General features: G+C 54.7%; 1 protein-coding gene across 4 annotated transcripts in view; it reads right to left on the minus strand.

Moving 5' to 3' along the window:
* The window catches only part of RHBDL3 (rhomboid like 3), a 50,784-nt gene extending 34,289 nt beyond the window's left edge, over window positions 1–16,495 (minus strand). For 3 of the 4 annotated variants that reach the window (XM_043903084.1, XM_043903082.1, XM_043903081.1), the window contains exons 1-2: window positions 16,367–16,495; window positions 14,781–14,804 (exon numbers count right to left, since the gene is read on the minus strand). In XM_043903084.1, coding sequence (XP_043759019.1) covers window positions 14,781–14,804; window positions 16,367–16,471 — 129 coding nt within the window. In that variant the 5' untranslated portion in view covers window positions 16,472–16,495. The remainder of the gene's footprint in view (window positions 1–14,780; window positions 14,805–16,366) is intronic. The other variant, XM_043903083.1, reaches the window with a different exon arrangement.
* Between the last annotated feature and the right edge of the window lie 232 nt (window positions 16,496–16,727).

The following is a 16,727-nucleotide window of genomic DNA, read 5'->3' on the forward strand; positions in this document are numbered from 1 at the left end:
TATTTCGATGCCACTCCCGCCTCCTGAGATGGCCCACACTCTTGTCTGTGGACTGTGTTTCTCTCCAAATAAATCCACTTCTTACCTATCAGTTGGCCTCTCACTGAATTCTTTCTGTGATGAGACATCAAGAGCCTGAGCTTCCTTAAGTCCTGAAAGCAGATGTGGGATCTCACCTGCTGGGTGGGTTCGAGTCCCGGGACATGGGTTCGAGTCCCAGTCTGAGTTGCATGGTTTCAATCTCACAGATGAGGAAGTGAAGACTCAGGAAGATGAGCGCAGAGAGGTTAAGTGACATGCCTGCAAGCCACAGAGCCGAAGACCCCAGAATCCCAGGCCCGGACAGCCCAGAGCTGCCATCACCACTGGCTGCAGCTGCCCTCAGCCTTCAGAGCCTGCCCTGCTGCTCAGAAGCCAAGTGTAAGGATCAAAGAGGTGAGCGCAAAGCCCGGAAAGGCGGGGCTCCAGGAGCCTCCCGGGTCCACTCTAAACAGATTTTTAAAGCAGGAAAGTGCTCACAAAGCAACAGCTCTGATCTCCTTACAGCTCAGACAGGAAGTGATGCCTGCAGTGGCAAAGTGGCAACGGCAGCAGCTGGGGCGGGGGTCTCCCCCTCTGCCTGGGCCCCAACCCTCCCCTCCCCTCCCCAGGCTGGCACTGGGTGACAGGGAATCACCAGCCTGGCCCTGCCTGGTTCCCTGTGGCCCTCATCCTGGGTGGGCTGATGGGGGTTGGGGTGGGGGGTCAAAGCAGGGGGTGTTCAGAAGCAGCCCAGAATCCTGGGAACATTCACCCTTCCCCACCCCTCCCCTGGTGAGCACCGCAGGGGGCATCTCCTGCATCAGCCTGGGGTGGGGGGGAAGACAGTCCTTCCCGGTGGGGGGCCCATCCAAGGCTCTCCCGAGGGATGGGGTGAAGGGGCTGGGATCAGGCAAGGGCCCCTCTCCTTCATTCTGGCTCCAGACAAAGAACCACCTGCTCCCCTGGTCTACCCCCACCACGGCCCCGGGCTCCCTGCCATCGCCCCAGTGACAGGGGCTGCCCTGTGGCTCCTGCCCCATCCCCCAACCCCGCTCTCCCCACCCCCACCCCCCACCCCGTCGCCGGTTCTGCCCCCAGCAGGCTGCAGAGAAGGAGCTGGAAGCTGGCCGAGCTTCCCCTTCTCTGCCAAAACTCTACCTTTCGTGCCAGGGTCAGACAGGCCAGACAATGCGGGGTCATGGCTACCCTCATAATGAGGCCTCAGGGATGGAGGAGGGTGCCTGGGGGGAGGCAGAGGCAGGGAGGGGGCCAGCTGCCCTGGCCCCACGGGAATGGACACAGGACACCTTCCAACCACCACCCCCAACACCTCGGAAGAGGAGGGCATGGATGGGGCAGAGGGAGCCAGGGAACAAAGGGAGAGAGTGAGGGGCAGCCAGAAAGAAAGAGAGAGAGAGGACTCATGCAGAAGGTGGAAAGAGGTGGACACCACTGCCCGGGAGGATGCTGAGAACTTCTAAGGGAGGCTGCGACGAACAAGGCAAAACCCACTCCTGCCTCGGCCACCGAGCGGCTTGCGTAATTTCGGGTAATCATCTCGACCCATAATTGCCTCGGCCTCACTTATCAAGCAGAGCGAGCCTCCCCGCAGGGGAGTGGGCTGAAGCAAACGCAGGGCTGGGCTCTCCAGGGTCCAGGGTCACCCGGACTCAGTGTCCAGCTCCACTTGCCTCATTCAAAGGAAGGGACAGCAGCCGTGTTACGGAGGCTTGGCCGACCCTCCTGGACACGACTCCCACCCTGGGCCTCCTCAAGGGCAGCGATGGGGACAGGATCATATGAGCACCGTGGTTTGGAGCTTTGGGGGAGACAAACCCTGTAAATGTAGTTTCCGGGACTTCCTCGGCAGTCCAGTGGTTATGACTCCTTGCGGCCAATGCAAGGGGCGGGGGTTCAATCCCTGGTCGGGGAACTAAGATCCCACAGAATACTTGGACAAAAACAAACACACCAACAAACGAATGCAATTGCATTTCCTCATCAATAATGTACCGAATGGGGCTCCCTGGCGGCTCAGTGGTAAAGAATCTGCCTGCCAATGCAGGAGAGGCAGGTTGTAACCTTGGGTTGGGAAGATCCCCTGGAGGAGGAAATGGCAACCCACTCCAGTATTCTTGCCTCATTCAAATTCTGGGAAATCCCATGGACAGAGGAACATGAGGGGCTACGGTCCATGGGGTCACGAAAGAGTCAGACATGACAGAGTGGTTGAGCGCACATGGGATGTACTGAAGGCCCCAAAGCTCCAGGTCCTGGGTGCTCCAAGCCCAGATTCACCCACTTTGGGTGGGGCAGGGCGCTCTCAGGGTGAGGTCTAGGCTGGGTGGGCTGGAGACAGCCTGACTGGGGCTGGTCTGAGGGTGTCGGGGCTGTGAACAGGCCCCAGGCAGGGGGCCCCCTGGGAGTCATAAGCTGGGAGCACCCTCGCAGCTGCCTCCTGGATAGGCCTGGCTGTGGAGGTGGGTGAAGGGGAAGCCAAACCCACATTCAGCCTGTGTAGGGGCTGCTGGGGCAGAAAGAGAGGAAAACAGAATGAGGAGTGATCCTCCAGCAGCTCCCGCCCACCTGCCTGGGCCTTGAAAAGAGCTGCGAGACTGAGATGGTGGAGCGCTTAATCCCAGAACGCCCAGCCCCCTGACCCCTTAATCCTCTGGGTTGCCAGTTTCTCCCCTGCCTGGGGCCCTACGCACACTCGGCCGGCCGTAGGTACCTATATATCCCTGTCTCCCGCCCTGGGCCCCCTCCTGGCTCACTTACCACCTCGGTTCTGCAAAGTGTCAGCGGCTCAGTCATGTCCAACTCTTTGTGACCCCATGGGCTGTAGCCCGCCAGGCTCCTCTGTCCATGGAATTTTCCAGGCAAGAATACTGGAGCAGGTTGCCATTCCCTTCTCCAGGGGATTTTCCCAACCCAGGGATTGAACCTGTGTCTCCTGCATTGTGGGCAGATTCTATACTGTCTGAGCCATCTGAGCCACCGGCGAAGCCGACTGTGGAAAGGACCCACCACATTGTCTCTGAATCGTCACCACCTAGGGCTCCTCCCCTCCTCTGGGGCGAGGAGCTGGGGAAGAGTTCTGGGAAGAACCCCACCCTCAGCTGCTGTGCCATCTTGGGCTGAGCATTAGCCACACTGCCTGGATTTTTTCTATCCATCATGTGGGAGGAACTCTCCCCTCTTGGAGGGAAGTAAGGGGGTCTGTCCCTGGCCCTGCACACATAAACATACCATATGCAGATGATGGCCGGGGAAAGAGAAATTCACAACCCATACAGGGCGTGGAGCGGCTGATCTTCAGTTCTGCATCTTTGCTCGGTCAAAGGGTTGATGGGAAATCTGGACTCAGGATGAGGCAGCTACATGGTCGGGGCGGGGGTGGGAGTGCGGGTTGAGGTCTGTGCTGCATGAAGGGCCTGGTACCACTGGGGAGACAGGCAGCAGATGAGGAGATTGTTGGCTCATGGTTCAGGGGAGCTGAAAGGAACCTCAGTGGTTTTCAAGCTGCTCTGCAGAGTTCTAGGAGTTGGGGGGACCTCTGAGGCCCAGAGAGGTGGGGAAGGGTTTGCTGGACGGCCCCCTCTGCCTCCTCAGCCAGAGAGGCCCCTGAGTTTGTTTGTTTCCAGTTTTTTGTTTCTTTTTATTAGTTGTACTGAGCAGCTTGCAGGATCTTAGTTCCCCAACCAGGGATCAAACCCATGCCCTCTGCCTCAGGAACCTGTAGTCTTAACCTCTGGACCACCAGGGAAGTTCTGGGTTGTTTTCTCTGTTGGTCTCCTGCAGACTCCCTGGTTGAAGAGCAACACGATAGTAGCTGCATATGCAGAGTGCCTGCCAAGTATCAGGCGCTACCTCGTGGAAATCTCAGGTCACCCTATGTCCTGGTTTGTTTGCGACAGTCCTGGTTTATACCTATTGTCTCAGCATGTTTCAGAAGGAATTGGGTGAGCAGGAAGTGGGGATGACAGGATGATTTATTTATTTATTACAGCTTCTTCACCTGGCTGCGGCACGTCTTCGTTGCGGCACGTGGGAACCTCACTGCTGCGTGCTGCCTCTCCAGCTGTGGTGCTGCAGACCGGCTTAGCTGCCCCGAGGCCTGTGGGATCTGAGTTCCTTGACCAGGGATCAAACCCGCATCCCCCGCATTGGCAGGTGGATTCTTAACCACTGGACCACCAGGGAAGCCCCTCAGCATGTTTACTAACAGTGCCCCTTTCCTCATGAATGGCAGGCCCTTGAGGCAGCTGACACTGTTTGGTGTCCTCCAGCAAAGTTAGAAATCTCCCCGATCCTGGCCCCAGCCAGAGGGCTGAGGAGGGTGCCAGACCCTGGGAGAGAAAGAGGAGGAAGTGACGGGCCTAATGGGCCGCTGAGCTGAGATCTGCCTGCTCAGCACCCAGGACAGCGGCGCCACTTCCCTCCCTGCCGCAGGCCCAAGAGCCAGGCCGAGCTTCAGCAGCAGCAAGACATAGGAGAAAGAGGAAGGAACATGTCTACTGGATGGCTCATATATATGGGTGATCCAGGCTCCTCCGTCCATGGGATTCTGCAGGCAAGAATGCCAGAGAAGGTTGCCACGCCCTCCTCCAGGGAATCTTCCCGACCCAGGGATGGAACACTGTCTCTAATGTCTCTTGCACTGGCAGGCGGGTTCTTTACCACTAGCATCAGCTAGGAAGCCCCACCTGGAGAGCCATCCTGGTACAGACCTCTCAGACCCAGAAGGTTAGGACCTAGAATCTAAGGAAGGCTTCCATCTCAGGCCCCACTGTCCCCCATTTACCGAGACAAAAGGATCCCTGGGAAAGGACCACATGATGTGAGTGCTGGAGAAGGGGAGGGTGTAGACAGCACCCCTCCCCACTCAGGGGGTTATCACAGCTTCTCTGCTGGCTCCTTGCACCATTACCCGGCTTCTGGGCTGAGCAGAATTAACGAGGCTGCCCTGGGGTTTCAGGCTCAGCAGAGTTGTCCCCACTCAGCAGCTACAGCCCACCAGGGAACTCTGGTCCATTCATGGATATTTACAGCCCCATAAATTAGGTCCAGGCCTGCAGCTGCCGAGGTCAGGAGGCGAGGTAATGGGAGTAGCAGCTTTCCCTAGCACTTCTGCCTTGCAAATGAGGATGCTAATTTGCCCCATAGAGAAAGTCACCTCACACCATTCCCTGTCTTTCCCCCCTGACCTGAAATACTTATTTTCACAATAATTTCATGGTTTTGTTTTTTTCCTGGCTGCCCCACACAGCTTGTGGGATTTTAGTTCCCCGACTAGGGACTGAACCTGGGTGCCAGGCAGTGAAAGAGAGGAGTCCTAACCATGCTAACCAGGCCTAATCAGAGAATTCCTCTGATCACTTTTATTCTCACATCAACCCTAGAGCATAAGTGTGATTAGTCCCATTTAACAGATATGGAAACTGAGGCACACCAAGATGAACGATCTGCCCAGAGGCACTTCAGTGAGTAGAACAGGGTACCCCTCTGGCCTGCTTTAAAGCAGCTGAAGCTAGGAGTGGATTTATGAAGACCTCAAGTCTCCCTGGGAAGGAGAGACCAGTTTTTAAAGCCTGGTTCTGACCTCTCCTGCCCTCCAGTCTCCCCACCTGGAGGCATGAGGGGCGCTCGTGCTCCCCTGGGGTCTGGCCAGGCATCTGATGGCTAGTGAACCTTCCGAAATTCTAGAATTCCCAGTTACATTATTTCTGTCCTTCCAGCTGCCAGCCCAGGGCTCCATCCCTCCCAAGGGGCTTCTCCCAGAAGCTGTAGGCCAGACTCCTGAACATCACCCCCCATTAGTCAAAAAGCTGATCCCCCGGATCTGAGGTTGGCAGGCTGATTAGGAAGCTGGAACACCTTTCCCTCAAGCAGAGACGCCGAGGATGTCCTGGCCTGGATCCAGGCTGAGCTGCTGGGCAGTTGGTCTATTTCCAGAAAACTACCCAGCTCTCTCTCTCAAAACCTGGGCCGTGAGGGGAAGATGAGCTCTCAGACCTCCCCCAAGGTGCAGAAAGCTAGGGTCAGGTGGGTGCCCAGGCGTGGGGGCCACCTCTTCCCTCCAGGCCCTGCCCAACTCACCCTGAAAGAGAGCCTCCTGGAGGACCCCGCTTGTCCCCTTCAGTAGCCCCCTCCCCGCAGAAGGCCTTGGAGGTGCACTGGCCCTGAGGGGGAAGCTGGGGGCTGGAACTCAGAGGCTGGCCCCTTGGGTCCCAGAAGCAGACAGAACGCCTGTGCTGACTCATCCAGGCCCGGCCATCAGGGCCGCTGGGGGACTGAGGCCGAGTCACAGCCATAAAGGCAGGGGGGCCGCTGGCAGGGAGAGTGGGGAGGGGGTCTTACCTCTGCCCCACCCCATCTGCTTCAGCCTAAAGCCATTTCCTCTGGCTGTTTCTCTTGGAAACCACCAACGGTCCCGCTGGATGTAGGGAGCGGGGAAGTGGGATACAGACCTCTGACCGGGAGCGGGGTGGGCAGGATGCAGGGTCACCGGGCTCCTTTGCCTCCTGTGGCCCTCGGCTCCAGTTCTGAAGGCACCCAGGAGCCTTGTGTCCACACACACAAACCCCTCTGCAGAGGGTCCTCATTTGCTTTGTGGCTTGGGCCCTGCCCCCCCCCCAAGCCGCAGTTTCCTCCTCTGTGAAGAGGGGATTGTACCACTCACCTCCCAGGGTTGTTAAGAGAGCAAAATGAGACAACCTGTGTGCACAGAGCACGTGCTCAGTGTTTGCTCTCTGAAAGGAATACTTTCCAACTCAAACCTGGACCATGCTTTTAAAAAAGGTGATGGGAGACTTTCCTGGTGGTCCAGGGGTTAAGACCATGCTTCCACTGCATGGCACTCATGTTTGATCCCTGGTTGGGGAATTAAGATCTTGTCTGCCATGTGGCGTGGCCAAAAAAAAAATAAAAGATAAAAATAAATAAGTAAATTAAAAACCTGGTGGGGGACTTCCCTGGTGGTCCAGGGGTTGAGGATCCACCTGCCAATGCAGGGGACATGGATTGGATCCCTGGTCTGAGAAGATGCCACATGCCGAGGCTAAGCCCATGTGCCGCAACTATTGAGACCACTCTAGAGTCCGTGCTCTGTAACAAGAGAATCCACTGCAATGAGAAGCCCGAGCACCACAACTAGAGAAAGCCCGCACACAGCAACAAAGACCCAATGCAGCCATAAATAAGTAAATTTTCAAAATAAATAAATTAAAAAGCCAGTGGAACAAGGCTGGCCAAGTTGTCCACAACTCAAGACGCTCACCAGCTCATTTCCGTAACACAAAGCAGAGACCCGTGCCCAGGCTCACCAGGGACTGTCAAATGGGAACCCTGGGTAGAGGAGGCCTGCCCTGGGCTCTGATCCCCTGGTACATGATGCCTCGTTCTTGCCATGGACTATCCCACAGCCAGTGAGTGGAGGGAAAAATGCTTGGATGTCCACCCCCCAACCCCCACCCCCGGCAGTCTCTATCCAAAAACTTCTCTCCTCTCTCTGTAGAAAGTTCAGAGGGAACATGATTTTCCAGCTCCTGCCCCGAAGAAGTCAGCTTGATAAGCTGGAAGGAACCACAGAATGGGGATCTGGACACTTTGATTCAAGACCTAGAACTATTACCCAGAGGTAATTTTGAAAATGGTGTTAATTTCTTCAAATTCCAGGAACGCGGTAACAACCACGTGTGTTTATCAGGGACTCACTACACATCGCCACATGCTATGCACCCAGCATGTCATTAGGCCCCGAAAGAGCCCTGAAGGCAGGCAGCAGACAGATGAGAAGACTGAGGCTTGGAGACGTTGCCCAGCTGGCCTCTTGTCACGTAGCAAGCGAGGAGGAGCAGAACTGGGACTCCAGCCAGACTCCGTGTCCTCACCTATCCCTGAGTCACTTGGGGTGCTGAGGAAGCAGCCAGAAGTCTGCATGGCCCGGCGGCAGGAACACAGGTCAGAGAGAAAGCAGAGCTGGGCTCTCATCTCAGTCTGAGACTCCAGCACCAAGTGACCTCCGAAGGTCACAGACTTCTGTTTCCTCATTTGCAAAGTGAGCAGACTGGACAAGATGCTTCCATTGACCTCCTGGTGAGTCGAGGTCCTCGAGGTGGCCGCAGCCCCAGAGGGGCCGACCGGGGCGAGGTGGCCCACAGCCAGGGCTGGCGCCTGGAGCGGACATCAGAGCCAGAGACGGCGTGGCAGGGAGGTAGCTGGACCCGTTTGCTCCCACATGTGTGTGCCTGTTCCGTGGCAGCCAGGCAGCCAGGCAGCACAGTGCCTTAGCTCCCTCAGCCTCACGGCTCAACTGCCATCCAGTGCCTTTCTGGGAGTGGTCAGGGACAAAAGGGTTAATTCAGCATGACCACTGCGGTCCCTGGGGGCAGGGGAGGGGAGCAGCCTTTGTGATGGAGGAGAGTCCAGAGACTCTAGGAACCTGGACACCACCTGATAAGGGGCTGGAGGTACCGAGCCCAGCAAGGCAACCCCTCTCTGCTGGTTAATCCTGTGTCCCCAGGGGCGCCGCCAAGGCCCCTGAGTCTGTGGCACGTGTTTTCTCTGCAGCTCCTCACTAATCCATACAGCAGTCTCATCTGCACCTCTTTTCAGCTCCCAGAACTGTCTTAAGCCAGCCAGCAGGACTGTAAATGAGGTTGGCTTTAGGGTCAGGCATAGGCAAGACCCCAGGCTGGCGGCAAGGGGACCGGGCAGAGGAGACATTTGGGCAAAGCAAGCAGGAAAATCCTCTGAGCACACAAGTGGCTCTGTCTCCAGGAGCTGGGGCTGAGAAGGTAGAGGCAGAGACCTTCCCTATGGAGGCGTGGATCTCAGAAATGACCCTGGGCTTATTCTAGCAAATTCTGATTCCCCATCAAAAGATAGCTGTCAAACCTATACTGTGGCTTAAGACTTCAAGCTTCCACCACAGGGGGCGTGGGTTCAATCCCTGGTCAGGGAACTAAGATCTCGCGTGCCACTCAGCATAGCCAAAAACAAAACAGGAAAACCCAAACAAACAAAAACACCAACCAAAAATGTCCACTGGGTATCAGACATTATTAAGAGAGTTTCCACTTCCATTTAACTCCCACAATCATCCCTGGACTTAAAGATTATCCTCTCCATTTTAGAGATAAAGAAATTGAGGCTCAGAGAGCTAATGTCACTTGACCCCAATCTCAAGAGTCAGTAGGGCTTGAACCCAGGACTATTTGCCCCACATATGGGGTTTTCTCCAGCAGCCCACCCAAGGATAGCCTCCTGTTGTGGTTGCAACATGTTTATAATTTTGGAAGGAGAGTCAAGATTTGTCTGCTTCCCTTCCGGGAGATTAGCAAAGTTAGGGGTCTCTTCTTGGAGACTGAAAAATGCATGCTCCCAAGTGGGAAGGGGAAAACAGGAAACATGATCAAGTTCCTTCTAATTCTCCCTTTTCCTTCTCACATGCTTGAGCTTGGAAAGCAATTGTGCTCTGTTGACTTAACAGAACTCTGCTCCAAACAGTTTTGCTCATTAAACATTTGGAGATCTTAGAGGCACTTGTATGTGTGAATGTGGCAATGGTTTTCCAACCCCAGAGCCTTTTATGAGTTAGCAGACTCCAGTCCCATGTCTGCCACGGACCTGCTGCTTGACCTTGGGTCCTTGAGGGTACCTGGAGTTCAGGAAGAGACTGGGAGACTATCAAAGCATAACCTGAAACAGAGAAGCTTGGAGGAAACCTATGGAAGAAATGTAAAGCAATAAATAAAGGGTACTTTACCTGGGCAAAATTGTAAATATCAGGGGAATAGATCAGAAATAAAAAACCCCACCACATATGTTAATAAAAACTTACCAAATGATAAAATTTCTCAATAAATAAAGGAAGGCTTTCTTAATAATTGATGCTGGTGTAATTGGATAGGAATTAGATCTGGAGGGAGTAAAGGGTTAGAGGATTTTTTTTTTTTTAATCAGGGAAAAAGAAGTAGGAAATAGAAGCACCTATTTATGAGATCCTAATGGCAGAAAGCAAAGAGGAACTAAAGAGCCTCTTAATGAAGGTGAAAGAGGAGAGTGAAAAAGCTGTCTTAAAACTCAACATTCAAAAAGCTAAGATCACGGTATCCAATCCCATCACTTCATGGCAAATAGATGGGGGAAAATGAAAACAGTGACAGACTTTATTTTCTTGGGCTCCAAAATCACGGCAGATGGTAACTGTAGCCATGAAATTAAAAGATGCTTCCTCCTTGGAAGAAAAGCTATGACAAACCTAGACAGCATATTAAAAAGCAGAGACATCACTTTGCCAACAAAGGTCCGTATAGTCAAAGCTATGTTTTTTCCAGTAGTCACACCAAGTATGGATGTGAAAGTTGAACCATAATGAAGGCTGAGCACCGAAGAATTGATGCTTTCAAACTGTGGTGCTATTTGAATCAGTTCTAATGAGGTAGATGAAACTGGAGCCTGTTATACAGAGTGAAGTAAGTCAGAAAGAAAAACACCAGTACAGTATATTAATGCATATATATGGAATTTACAAAGATGGTAATGATGACCCTATATGTGAGACAGCAAAAGAGACACAGATGTAAAGAACAGACTTTTGGACTCTGTGGGAGAAGGCGAGGGTGGGATGATTTGAGAGAATAGCATTGAAACATGTATATTATCATATGTGAAACAGATCACCAGTCCGGATCTGATGCATGAGTCAGGGTGCTCAGGGCTGGTGCACTGGGATGACCGTGAGGGATCAGATGGGGAGGGAGGTTCAGGATGGGGAACACATGTACACCCATGGCTGATTCATGTCAATGTATGGCAAAAACCACTACAATATCGTAAAGTAATTAGCCTCCAATTAAAATAAATTTAAAAAAAAATTGTGGTGCTAGAGAAGACTCTGAGAATCCCTTGGACTCTCAAGCAAGGAGATCAAACCAGTTATCCTAAAGGAAATCAACCCTGAATATTCATTGGAAGGACTGATGCTGAAGATAAAGCTCCATTACTTTGGCCACCTGATGTGAAGAGCCAACTCACTGGAAAAGACCCTGATGCTAGAAAAGATTGAGGGCAGGAGAAGGGGGTGACAGAGGATGAGATGGTTGGATGGCATCACCAACTCAGTGGATGTGAGTTTGAGCAAACTCCAGGAGATAGTGAAGCCTGGTGTGCTGCAGTCCATGGAGTTGCAAAGAGTCAGACAGAACTGAGCAACTGAACAACAAAAACACTTCATGAGATCTGAAGAGGGAGGGAAAGTGTCTCAACTCTGAAACAACATAAGGAATCAAGAAGGAAAAGCCCAATAGATTGAACTGCAGAAAAAGAAGACATTTTTACCATTATTTTACACCATAACAACAGGTTAATATTTAAATTCTAAGATCCAGTATTTGGGAAAACCACTCCAATTCCAAGGCTATGAAAAGATCATTTCCTCAATGAGAAGTTCAAACAGGAAACAGGCACCTGGAATACCTGGGGGTTGAAGTGATGATCTTCAGGCCTCCTGCCTGTTATAACTTCTGGGATCCCCAGAGAAACATAGGGGAGGGGGTGAGGTTGGGTGGCGTGTTGCACTCCTACTTGAACGGACCAGACAAACACCCAGGATGCCAGTGGGGACCAGCTGAGTAAACTTCCATGGGGCTGGGGTCACCTGTTTTCTTCACCTCCAACCCCCCAGAAGGCATTCTGGGAGAGGGGTGTCCCTATAGGATCAAAAGGCCAAGGTCATGGTTTCTAACTATTGGCTCCAATCAGCATCATGTTGGGTCAAAGCCACTCTACATGCTGAAGAACCAGACAGCACAGAGAGACTGCTCCAAAATCATCCCTAACGGTGGAAAAAGGTCCCAGCAGATCCCAGATTGAAACCAGGTGATCCCTGGTATCCCCTTGACCCAGGAAAGGAAGGCGGACTGACTGGGGCCAGCCTCCCCATGCCGTGACCTCAGAAAGGTGAATTCCAGGGCCACATTAGCCGGCAGGGATTCTGACAAGTGTCAGGAGAACCCTACCCCATGCAGCACAGGTTGACTCATCAGGGCTATTCCTGTCAGAAATTGTGGGGAGGCTGCGGGTAACCCCCAGCCAAATATTCCCTCCTGAGTTCACCAAGTTCACCATCACCAAATCCCGCTTTAAGTAGGCCCAGAGGAAGAGTCAGAAAGGATAAGACGCCCCAGCTCTCCAGGGGCCCTTCTGAAGTTGTACGACCATTTATGAAGCCTCACACCTGCTCTGCATTCAGCCCTATCAGGGGGATGGTCCAAGGGGAACTGCACAAAGGAGGGGGAACAGACGCAGAGGGATGGGTATCTGCCAGAGGTCGGGTGCCCCCCCGCTCACGCGCAGCTCTCCTCAAACACAAAGCACCAATAGGAAGGAAGACAACAGAAACGGGCTTCTAAAGCGCTGGGGAGCGAACATAAGGCAGAACTTATAGCAAGAAAAAAAAACCTGTCCAGCGTAAGCTTGGGGAGTTTCTTTCCGAGAATTGTGTCTGTCCAGAATGGTTTCTGGGTGGGCCTTCCCAGAAGCAGGGGGATGCACTCTGTGACACTCGGGATCTCCCTCCAGTGGGAAAAATTGGATTTCGCAGACCACCTACTGCTATCAGGTATGATGCATTTTCTCTGCTCCCGCGAGTTCCAAATCCTTCCTCCTAAAAATTTCCCTCCATTCGTCCAAATCGTTGGTTTCACAGTGTAAACACATAGGCAGGGACTGGCGAAGGAAATTAATCCAATGAGAAAGACACAGACAGAGGGGAAAAAAGAACGATACACTTTGTTCTAGGTTTCGATTCTAAATCTGGCAGGAGGTGTGAAGGGTTGGCAGCTTGCTGGTCGTGGCATCGGTGGCAGCAGGCGGCTCCCTCCTGCCTCAGGGCATCAGGCCAGCAGCTGCTGTGCTCTCAGAAGCCCGAGGGGGAGTTGGTCTACCCCAGCAGGACCGGAGCGGTGGGAAGCTCCCCACGTCACAGTCAGGCCTTGTGTTAAGGGGATGACGGCCCCCCAAATCTCCTCTCCAGGCCCACCCTGTCTTTCGAGCTGAATTCCATGTTTTCTCTTTTTAAAGATTTTTTTGATGTAGACCATTTTTAAAGTCTTTATTGAATTGGTTACAATGTTGCTTCTATTTCATGTTTTGATTTTTTTTTGGCCCAGAGGCATGTGGGATCTTCGCTCCCTCATCAGGAATAGAACCCCTCCACACACACACTGGAAGGCGAAGTTTTAACCACTGGACCCCCAGGGAAGTCCCCTGAATTCCATGTTTTCAGTCCCACTCGGCATCTGCATTTAGCTGACTCAAATTGAACTGGTCTGAAATCAAAGTTGTCAGTTTTACAAACCCTTACTTCTCCTTCTCCTCTCAGGTTTGGAACCTCGATGTTACACACGTGGTCGAACTCATTTGTTCGGATCTATCTTCGATCTTCATTGCAGCATGCAGGATCTTTAGTTGCTGCACGGACCTCTTAGTTGTGGCATGTGGGACCTAGTTCCCCAACCAGGGATCAAACCCAGGTCTCCTCCATTGGGAGTGCAGAATCCTAGCCACTGGACCACCAGGGAAGTCCCAAATCTACATTTAGAACCTCAAGGTAATACATGTGGTTCACCTCATCTATTCCAGTCTAATAAGATCTTCCAATTCTCCCATCATCATATCCTTCTTCCTTTCCATTCCCACTTTTCCAAGTCAAGGTGCTTGTCTCCATGCATTGTAGTAGGCTCCTAGCCAGCTTCTCATCTCTACCCCACTCTCACACAGCATCTTCCCAAAGTACCCCCTGGATCTTTTTTTTTTTTTCCCCTGAATCTTGTAACAAACTTGCCAAAAATACTTTGAAAGGCTTCCCCTGCACTCAACAGGATGAGGTCTGGTGCAGGCTACTTTTTCAGCTTTATCTGCCTCTCCAACCCAACACCTTCCCTCTGACCCAACCAGACTGGTGTCTTAGAGTCGCACACACTTCATGGCATAATCGTGTTCAGCCCAGGGCACCACACTCACTGTTCCCCCACACCAGGGCAGCTATTGAAACAGGGAGGGAGAAGGAAACACACACAACAGCATGCAAAAGCAGTTCCCAACAAAGAAGTGAACCATTTCCCTGCTGAAGGTCAAGTGCCGGTCTCCCCATTCCAAAGCCAATGCAGGGCACTTCCAACTCCACCTCCCACACCTCGACTTGAGGTGCTGCAAACAATCACTTAAGTGTTTTCCGTCTATAGCTCCCCCATCCCTGAGGCAAAATCAAGAGTGGTCAGCTTTCAAATAGGGCTCATATTTGAGTCACCCACCAAGGATGGCAAGGATCTGACCTCAGAGGTGGCCGTGGATCTGTGATGGTGGGAGGAGAAAAAAAAAGGGGGGGGGGGGGTGTTCACCTAAGCCCTTCCCCCACCTCCCCAGCCCAAACGTGCCATCCCCTTGCACACAGAGAACATCCCAGGCTTTCAATGCGTGTTGTCGGATTTCTCCCTGGTATAAAGCTGGTTCCCGTGGAGTGGCATTGAGAGGAAGAGGCAGGGAAAGATCTCTTAAGGGAGCTCCCCCCCCCCACCTCCTCCTGAAACCTGGAGAGCAGTGGAGAGCAGTACCATTCAGACCCAGAGCTGCCTTAGGCCACACCCCCACCCCCACGTCACCGTCTCAGGAGTGCGGAGCTGGGGAAGCCCACGCAGGCAGGGAGACTGAGGAGTGCTGGCAGGAAGGGAGGGGGCATTTAACTGCTCACCTACCTGATCAAACAGGACTTTCCAGTGCTGGTAGAGAAGGAGCCATGCAGGAGAGGAGGAAGAGGAGAGAAAGAAAGAAACACACTTATCACCGAGGCCTCTGCAGCCCCCTGCTGTTTCTGACCTAGCCTCCCAGCTGCGGGCCCAGGCTCAGGGACCCGAGGCCAGGGAGCCCTGGGAAGAGTTTCCCAAATGAGTCTACACCTAGCAAAGGTGGGAGAACTCAGACTGGGGAGGGAGAGCATCCCTCATTCTGGGATGCGCAGGAGGGGACATGAGCAGAGCAAGGGTGATTCTCAACAATTCCTTAATTTAAAAAAAAAAAGCGTGTCATTCTGTCCAAGGGCCTCTAATAACTTCTGCCCCTTAGCTCCTATCTCGGTGTCTACTCCCAGGCCTGGGAATGCATGCCCGGATGCATCTCCTGCAATTCCATCAGACGGCTGCAGCCGTCTCCACCTGCTGGGGGGTCAAAGACCCCCTATCCGGAAAATACATCTGGGCATAAACATTAAGGTTTGGCCTCTACTTTGGGAGGAGGGGGTTCCTGCATGCTCTGAAACCCACCCCTGTTTCTTTGCAGGCTGAGCCTAAGTGAGGAGCCCCTAAGAGTCAGCCAAAGCGATGAGACCAGAGCAACAGAGGGGGTTTAAGCACAAGAGCCAGAGGGGATACAACCCTATTCAGACTTCCCGGCTGAGGCTGGGTAAACCGTCGGGGAGCCGGGCTTCACTTCCCAGTCCCCACCCTGAGAGGTCAGGGGCAGGGCGGAGCGTCTGCCCAGTTTTTCACCTCTGCGGAGCAGGTTAACCTCGGGAGGGAGAAGCTTAAGAAACTCCAGTTCCCAGGACTCCCCGGTGCCGGCTTTGCCCATGGCTCCCAGGACCGGAGGGAGGCGGGGAGACTCCGGCAGCAGATGGCAGGGAAGCCCTGTGGGGCACCCCTCCCTATCCTCTCCAGGGGACCGTCGCTGGCACCGACGCGGTCTGGGACTCCTAAGCCCCCCTCTGGGAGTGAAAGCTCTCCCGGCACTCCTCCTGTCCGTCCTCCAGCCGGGCTGGGGGCCAGGGGCCAGCTAGAATTTCGATCAGGGTCTTGGACAGGGCAAGTGCCGGGCCGGGGCTCATCAGCGACCGGAGAAGGGGTAGCCAGGGCGGTCTGCGCCGCCGGCTTCCGGGGACTCTGCGGCGCCCGCTCCTACCCCGGCTCCGAGAGCCCGCAGGTCGCGAGTGGGAGGGGAGGGGAGCCACTGCTGTGACGCGGCCGCCTCTGCGGGAAAACGCCGTGTCCCGGGCACTGCACCAGCCGCGAGGAGGGGGCTCGGCGGCCGGCGGGTCCCCGGCGCAGCGGCGGGCGCTGCGCTCCGCCGGGAAGCCCCGGGAGCCCGAGCAGGGGATGGCGCGCGCGCGTTTCGGGGAGACCGGTTCCCTCCGCCCCCTCCAGCCCGCGGGGACCCGGCCAATCCGGGGCGCTCCCGCGTCACCTTGAAACCTCCCAGTTACCCCGCGGGGGGCGAGTCGGGGGCAGCGGTCCCCACCGCGGCCCCCGCCCCCCAGAAAGTTTGCCCGGGCGGGGGAGGGGGCACTCACGTCCTCCGCCGGCGGCCGCTCCTCGGCCTCAGGTTCCAGCTCCTCGATGCGCTCCGCCTCGGCGCAGGCGGCCACCGCTGGGCCCGGGCTGGGGTGCTCGCCCATGCCGGGGCGGCGTCCGGGGCCCAGCGCGGCTGCGGGGCTCGTCCCGGGGCGCCCGGCTAACTTTGCGCCGCGGCGGCCGCGCCGCTCTGGGCTGCCTGTGCGCGCCGCGCCGCCTCCGCCTCCGCCCCCATGGTCCCGGCCCCCGCGCCGCCGCCTCGCGACCCCGGGACGCCAGGCCCTCCGCCGTAAACTTCGCGGCGCCCGCGGCCCCGCCGGCCTCCGCCTCCACCCCGGCCCCAACGCCCGGCTCCGAGGC

The sequence above is a fragment of the Cervus elaphus genome, chromosome 5 (genome assembly GCF_910594005.1).
Source record: "Cervus elaphus chromosome 5, mCerEla1.1, whole genome shotgun sequence".
In the NCBI taxonomy this organism is placed as follows: domain Eukaryota; kingdom Metazoa; phylum Chordata; class Mammalia; order Artiodactyla; family Cervidae; genus Cervus; species Cervus elaphus.